We start from the raw sequence: 8,042 nt of genomic DNA, 5'->3' as shown, positions 1-8,042 counted from the left end.
TATTTTATTTGAACTAATTACATTTTAAATATATATATATATATATATATATATATATATATATATATATATATATATATATATATATATATATATATATATATATATATATATATATATACATATATATACATATATATATATATATATACGTAAATGAACAGTTGAAGCACAGGGTCAGAAGTTTTAAAACTGTGGTTTTAAAAATGATTTGTATTCTGTGCAGCTTGGAAACTTTGAAGCCACTTATTCCTCGGCTTTGGTAGCAGAACAGAGAAGGTTCTGTTCCTCCCTTTTCAAAATACTTCGGTATCAGAGATGAATTCTAAAAGCCTTACACGTTTTTAAAAGAACTTTATGGAAAAGGACAAACTACAGGTAACATATGAGGAATTGCATAAAGGAACTGTGGAGGGGTTTTCCCAACATCTTTCAGGAAACTCATGACATTGGTGACCATCATCTCCATCTTCCCTGCCTCTATCGTAATCCTCTGTCATCTTTTCCTAAATATCTGGTCATCACTTTATGGAAACTTACACAGGTTGAGTGACTACATCTGTCCCAGTGTTTGGTTTAGTCAGAATTCCTCCAAAACGTCCAGTCATATGATCATGCCCATTTGGGGGATTCCGTGGATGGTAGGATTCTGGGATGTTTGAACAGAATTCATCAGAATTGATGAAGAGGTTCTGTTAACATTTACAACATTCAGTTAGTAAATCCTAATGAAATTTGAAATAGTCATATTTTGAAGGAAACATATCTGCAAGCTACGAGTGATGACATGGTAGAAAAAATTCAGCTAGATGTGGTCTCTGACACGTATACAAACTGTTCTGACAGCTACTTTTTTTAAAAAGCAATTGACTCAAACAAATTCAAAGAAACATTTCTGGGGTTATTTTAAGGAGCTCCATCAATTTGTTAGACTTTGAGCAGTTTCTATTGGAGAACCACGGAGAGGAGTCTGTGCTTCCAGAAAAGAAACTAATGGCTTTGCGGAGTTTTCCCAGGTTTACTTTACTAACTCCAAACAGAATAGGGGGATGTAGCAGGCTCAGTGAAGGTTTTGGTGGGCAGCACAAGAGGGAAAAAACGTTCCTCTTCTGCAGAAATGGAAATCATTTCTCTTGAACTTGTTTAGAAATAGAAAGGGATTCAGACGCTCTGACGTTAAACCATTTCGAGTACGACATAGTTAGTGTTTTCTGTTTTCACTCAGAAAACATCCCGCAGCCCCCGTCTCAGGCAGCAGTCATGAGGAGATTCGAGTCAGATGTGACTGTAGAGGAAGCTGAGGAGACTCAGTTACACAACGAGGCTTCCTGCTCTCTTCAGATGTCTGGGATTCTCCTCTGACGTCCCCTCTGCAGGGAAAGTGTGTGGTTGTAGAAACACTCGTGAGCTCACCGTACGTCCCGTTGCCTTATAAAGGCTTTGCAGTGAGATTATGAGCATTAACATGTCTGCACTGGTGTCTTCTTTAAATAAGTCTCCGCCTCTGACTCATCAAACTGTCGTGGCAGTGGCGGGGCTTTGATGATTCCTGTTCTTAGGCTGCCTGTTGGTCTGAAAAACCGCATCCTGGACATTCAGAACAGCTGGAGGAGGGGACCAACATCTTCAAAACGCCATATTTATTTAAAGTTCAAGTGGATATCTGAGCGTTTCCAAACATGTCAAGCAGAGTCTTTGGTAACCAGGTCTGAAGTCTCGCAGAAGTTTTGAGGAATGTTTCAGTCCAAAGAGGCAAATCAGCCTCAGAATCAGTTTGTGCTTTCATCCCGCTCTTGTGTTCTTCTTTCATTCATGCAGATCTTTAAGATGTTTTGTTTGTACTTCTGCTCATGAAAACATTTCAGAGGAACGCCACAGCAGGAGGATGAAGTGAGGGTCTTCATCATGTCAGCGTGTGTTTTCAGTGTGTGTTTGTTTTTGGGACTGGCGGGGTCAGGCCCTCTTTAGCTCTCCCCACTTTACTCTATAAACTTGCCGTACTTCGTAGATTTGTTTGTATTTTAACCAGGACACCTGGCCGTAAATGTGAAATAAACAGAAGAAGCTGGTAGTTTGAGAGACACCAAAATGCTCCATCTAGTGGCCAATAGATATAGACCCACTGTGACCTCAAACTACCTTTTTCCGTATTTCAACAATGTTGACCTGCAGGTCTCACGACTTGTTAAAATCATATTTGTAATGGATTCTTCCTACAGAACAACCTCCGTGTTCAGTGGAGCGCAGTGGGAAAGAAAGAGAATGAAGGAGAGAAGAAGGACTGTCAGGAAAGACAAGGGAAGAAAACAGAGCTGCCCAGAGGAAGGGAGGAGAGGGAGGCAGAGGAAGCGAAGGGTGTAGGATGAAAGAAGAAAAATAAATATCCAAGAGTTCAGTTAGCCTGACAGCTACAGTTTGAAAGGCAGCAGTCCAGAAGCATCCAGACGTTCTTCTCAAGACTCTTCACATGAGCGTCTCCTGAGGCCACAGAGGCTTCACAGATTAGCTCAGGAATTTACTGGCTTCTGAAAGTATTTGGTAGGTGTTTGTGGTGACAAATCAAAGAAGCTTAACTTGGAGTTGGAAGCAGATCTCGTGCCACCAGGTACTGGTTTGGCTTTAGATGTTCTCAGGAATCCATTTGTTTTTCCACTGGGAAATTATATCACGCCAACTGTCACCTCTATGGACCAAACTTCCCCTGGTTTATTTCCACCTTCGGCAGAACGCCACATGTGAGGCAGACATCGCAGCAGTCGTACTGTTTTAGCTTTAAAGGATTTAAAGATCAAAACTGCATTTCTGAGGTGGAATTTTATTCAAATTGTTGTTAATCAGAAGCAGACAAAAAAAGGCGGTTTGAGCTTATTTGTTACTTAGAAAACACACTGGGTGGGTTATAATTTCCCAGCTCCACTCCATTCTGATACATCCACTTATAGACAAATAGATCCATGGACAGCTTTATTTTCCTCATCTGAGCTGGAATCTACCTCAGAACTGATTGATCCAATATTTATCGTCACCACTAACATTATCTTTGGATTTTGTGGGGATGTAAGATGGCGGGACAGCGTGTAAACAGATGGGTGAAGGGAAGGGGGCAAGATTGCTCGGTCCTCATCCCGCCCACAACTCAGAGGTGAATTTCTAATGAACTCCTGCCATTCTGCAGAAAATATGTTCTAGTAAAAACACAGTTTTTTTTTTTTAATTTAGGCTAAAGATTGAAAAAAAAACACTGGGAACGCTTTGAAAATAGTTCAAATGAAATCAGAGTGGAACTTTAAAGGAATCCTTAAATGTTCAGTCTTTGAAAACACTGCACACAAAGAAAAGTCAGGATCTCCAAATGTGCCGACCGATAAACCGCTCTGTGACACCTCCAATGAGTGTAACATAAACAGAAGCATTTACCAGAATCATGATAGTGTTTCATCCAGGAAATGATGAGGATACGTGGTTGGAGGTTTTCCGGCTGTGTTTTTATGGCTCAGATTATTCCTTTCAATGAAATTCATTTTATCTAGAAAATGCCAATCCAGCTCAGTCCTGACCATTCAGGTTTGGAAGATCCATATTTTGTGCAAGGAGCCTCAGATTTGTCAAAGGGATCTGGTTGGAGGGTTGGCTTTCTGGCCAGGCAATTTTGAAATATTATCATTAAATGCACATGGAAACTTCATAAGAAATAAAATGTTAAAAATGTTTTTTTTAAGCCTCTCTGTATGACCACCGCTCTACTGACAACATTCTTCACATTCTCTCACACAAACAGACCATGATTGGTACGACAGGAGTTTCTGTGCGTGTGCTCTAAGCGCTGCTGACGTTTTCCGGTAAAATATGAAATGAATTTTGAAAAGTAATGAATTTCATGCTCTTAATCTAGCCACAGGGGTTGCAAGCCAGTTGCCTCTGTGCCGGTCCCAAGCCCGGATAAATAGAGAGGGTTGCGTCAGGAAGGGCATCCGGCGTAAAAATTGCCAAAATAACCATGCGAATCATCCACAACACTTTAGACATACCGGATCGGTCGAGGCCCGGGTTAACAACGACCGCCACCGATGCTGTTAACCTACAGGGTGTCGGTGGAAATTTGACTACTGTTGGTCGAAGAAAGAGGGGAGGCAGAAGGGCCCGTGGCCAGAGAGAGAAGGGAAAAGGCAGGAACATAGGTTTGAGAATAGGGACTCTTAACGTTGGCACAATGACAGGGAAAGGCAGAGAGCTGGCAGACATGATGGAGAGAAGGAAGGTAGATGTACTGTGTGTGCAGGAGACAAGGTGGAAGGGCAGCAAGGCACGTAGTATTGGAGGAGGATACAAACTGTTCTATCATGGTGTTGATAGGAAGAGAAACGGGGTAGGAGTGATTCTGAAGGGGGAGTTTGTAAACAGTGTTCTAGAGGTGAAAAGAGTCTCAGACAGGATGATGAGCTTAAAGTTAGAAATCGAAGGGGTGATGGTGAATGTAGTCAGTGGGTATGCGCCACAGGTTGGCTGTGAGCTAGAAGTGAAGGAGAGATTCTGGAGTGAGTTGGATGAGGTCATACAGAGTTTCCCCAGAGGAGAGAGAGTTGTTATTGGAGCAGACTTTAATGGGCATGTTGGTGAGGGCAACAGAGGTGATGAGGAGGTGATGGGCAGGTTTGGTGTGAAGGAAAGGAATCTGGAGGGACAGATGGTGGTGGACTTTGCGAAGAGGATGGAAATGGCTGTAGTCAACACTTACTTCCAGAAGAGAGAGGAACATAGAGTGACATACAGAAGTGGAGGTAGGAGTACCCAGGTGGACTACATCCAGTGACGTGCAGTCAGGAGAGGCAGGTGAGGCTGTGCCTCACCTGTCATTATGGGAAGAAAAGAGAAAAAATAAATTCAATTATTATATTTAATCAGTAATTTGTGCTTTGCAGTCATTTTCCATTTAACTGTACCATTTCTGTGTGTTTTTTCTTTTCAAAATCGCTGAATTTCCGCATTTGCCGTTCAGATACTAAGTTACGTGCGATGAGGCACCAGCCTGCTGAGCCTCACCTTGGATTGCGCAATACCTATGGAGTCAGACGGTACTGCTGTCTCTCTGTATGTCGGTTCAATCACTTGTACTATATGAGCTGAGTTTACATAATTTAGCAGATGTATATGATGTACAGTGTTTGTTTTTATAAATAACTGTATGTGAGGGACGTGTTTCTTGTGCTGAGCGCTAAACGCCGGCGAAAAAGCCGCTGGGTGAGGCCAGCAGTCCTCGTGCCTCATGTTAGGGGGCGCCGGTGAGCCCTGAGATTATGACGCTAAAAAATACTAGAAGAAGTGACAGCAAGCGGCAAGTCATTTTCTACAGAAGGAGCGGCGTATGGAGTTTATTTACAAGTAAAGGTAAGATGATAATAACGTTTGTGTTTTTTTCTATGCTGCAGTTTGTATATGAAAAAAAACTGCGTTGAAATTATATTTTAAACAAAACACGTTAACTGTTGTCAATCAAATGGTGAATAAGTTACTCAGTGTGGTTCATATGTTTGTAAATCTGACTGATGACGTCAGTGCCTCACCAGCCATTAACCTCACCGCACGTCACTGACTACATCCTATGTAGACGAGGTCATTTGAGAGAGGTTATTGACTGCAAAGTGGTGGTAGGAGAGAGTGTAGCCAGACAGCACCGCATGGTGGTGTGTAAGATGACTCTGGAGGTCAGGAAGAAGAAGAGAGGGAAAACAGAAAAGAAGACCAAGTGGTGGAAGCTACAGAATGAAGAAACTTGTGAGGAATTTAGGCAGAAGTTGAGACAGGTCCTGGGTGGTCAGGATGAGCTTCCAGATGACTGGGAAACTACAGCAGAAACTATCAGGGAAACAGGTAGGAAGGTGCTAGGTGTGTCATCCGGAAAGAGGAAAGACGGTAAAGAGACTTGGTGGTGGAATGAGGAAGTACAGGAATGCGTCCAGAGGAAGAGGTTGGCTAAAAGGAAGTGGGATGTAGAAAGGACTGAGGAAGGTAGACATGAGTACAAGGAAGCGCAGCGTAGAGTGAAGAGAGAGGTGGCAAAGGCCAAACAGAAGGCTTACGATGAGCTATATGACAGGTTAGACACAAAGGAAGGAGAGAAGGACTTGTACAGGCTAGCCAGACAGAGAGACAGAGATGGGAAGGACGTGCAACAGATAAGGGTGATTAAGGACAGAGATGGAAAGGTGCTAACAACCCAAGAGAGTGTACAGAAAAGATGGAAGGAGTATTTTGAGGAGCTGATGAACGTGGAAAATGACAGGGAAAGAAGGGAGGAAGATGTGGTTGTTGTGGAGCAGGAAGTAGCAGAGATTGGAAAGGATGAGGTTAGGAAGGCTCTGAAAAGGATGAAGAGCGGAAAGGCCGTTGGTCCTGATGACGTACCTGTGGAGGTATGGAAGTGCTTAGGAGAGACAGCAGTGGAATTTCTAACAAGGTTGTTCAATAGGATTTTAGAGAGTGAGAAGATGCCTGAGGAATGGAGGAGAAGCGTTCTGGTTCCGATCTTTAAGAACAAGGGTGACACGCAGAACTGCAGCAACTATAGAGGAATAAAGTTGATGAGCCACACAATGAAGCTGTGGGAAAGAGTAGTGGAAGCCAGGCTTAGGAAGAAGGTGGAGATTTGTGAGCAGCAGTATGGTTTCATGCCCCGTAAGAGCACCACTGATGCCATTTTTGCTTTGAGAATGTTGATGGAAAAGTACAGAGAAGGTCAGAAGGAGCTGCATTGTGTGTTCGTAGATTTAGAGAAGGCGTATGACAGGGTGCCGAGGGAGGAGCTGTGGTACTGTATGAGGTCGTCTGGAGTGGCAGAGAAGTATGTCAGAGTAGTTCAGGACATGTATGAGAGAAGTATGACGGTGGTGAGATGTGCTGTAGGTCAGACAGAGGAGTTCAAGGTGGAGGTGGGACTACACCAAGGATCAGCTTTGAGTCCTTTTTTGTTTGCTATGCTGATGGACAGGCTGACAGATGAGGTAAGACAGGAATCTCCCTGGACAATGATGTTTGCGGATGACATTGTAATTTGCAGTGAGAGTAGAGAGCAGGTGGAGGAACAGCTAGAGAGGTGGAGGTTTGCTCTGGAAAGAAGAGGCATGAAGGTCAGTCGTAGTAAGACAGAATACATGTGTCTGAACGAGAGGGATCAAGGTAGAAGCGTTAGGTTACAGGGGGCTGAGGTGAAGAAGGTGCAGGAGTTTAAGTACTTGGGGTCAACAGTTCAGTGTGATGGGGAGTGTGGAAAAGAGGTGAAGAGGCGAGTGCAGGCAGGTTGGAGCGGTTGGAGGAAAGTGTCAGGAGTGTTGTGTGACAGAAGAGTGCCAGCAAGACTCAAAGGAAAGGTGTACAAGACAGTGGTGAGACCAGCTCTGCTCTATGGGTTAGAGACGGTAGCAGTGAGACAGAGACAAGAGGCTGAGATGGAGGTAGCGGAGATGAAGATGTTGAGGTTCTCCTTAGGAGTGACCAGGTTAGACAGGATAAGGAACGAGTACATCAGAGGGACGGCTCATGTTGCCTGTGTTAGCGACAAAGTCAGAGAAGCCAGACTGAGATGGTTTGGACATGTTCAGAGGAGGGATAGTGGATATATTGGTAGAAGGATGTTGGAGATGGAGCTGCCTGGCAGGAGGGCAAGAGGACGGCCAAAGAGGAGATACATGGATGTCTTAACAGAGGACATGAAGTTGGCTAATGTTAGGGCAGAAGATGTCCATGATAGAGTGAGGTGGAAAAGGATGATTCGCTGTGGCGACCCCTGATGGGAAAAGCCGAAAGAGAAAGAAGAAGAATGAATTTCATGCTCTTGCCAGCAGTACTGATTGGCAATGTTTCAAACTAGGGTTGGGCGATGTCCCCTAAATTGGCCGTTGACGATGTTTGCTGTCAACCATCGGGATGGACGATGATATCGTCGGGGGGGGGGGCTATTTTTAAAATTTTCGTTCTTATATAATTGCTATTCGTTATTTTACTTTATTACTTTATTTATTTTATTTCCCAACTAATGACTCATCCGC

General features: G+C 43.6%; 1 protein-coding gene across 1 annotated transcript in view; it reads left to right on the top strand.

The window, feature by feature from the left end:
- LOC144988160 (uncharacterized) overlaps positions 1-7,811 on the top strand; it is a 112,923-nt gene extending 105,112 nt beyond the window's left edge. The window contains exon 2 of the mRNA XM_078938274.1: positions 7,203-7,811. Within this exon, the coding sequence (XP_078794400.1) occupies positions 7,203-7,784 (582 nt within the window). The 3' untranslated portion in view covers positions 7,785-7,811. The remainder of the gene's footprint in view (positions 1-7,202) is intronic.
- The last annotated feature ends 231 nt before the right edge of the window (positions 7,812-8,042 follow it).

Source organism: Oryzias latipes, chromosome 20 (assembly GCF_053564925.1).
Source record: "Oryzias latipes strain Hd-rR chromosome 20, Olatipes_Hd-rR_3.1".
In the NCBI taxonomy this organism is placed as follows: domain Eukaryota; kingdom Metazoa; phylum Chordata; class Actinopteri; order Beloniformes; family Adrianichthyidae; genus Oryzias; species Oryzias latipes.
The sequence above is the reverse complement of the archived record's forward strand: the minus strand, read 5'-3'. Positions and strand labels throughout refer to the sequence as shown.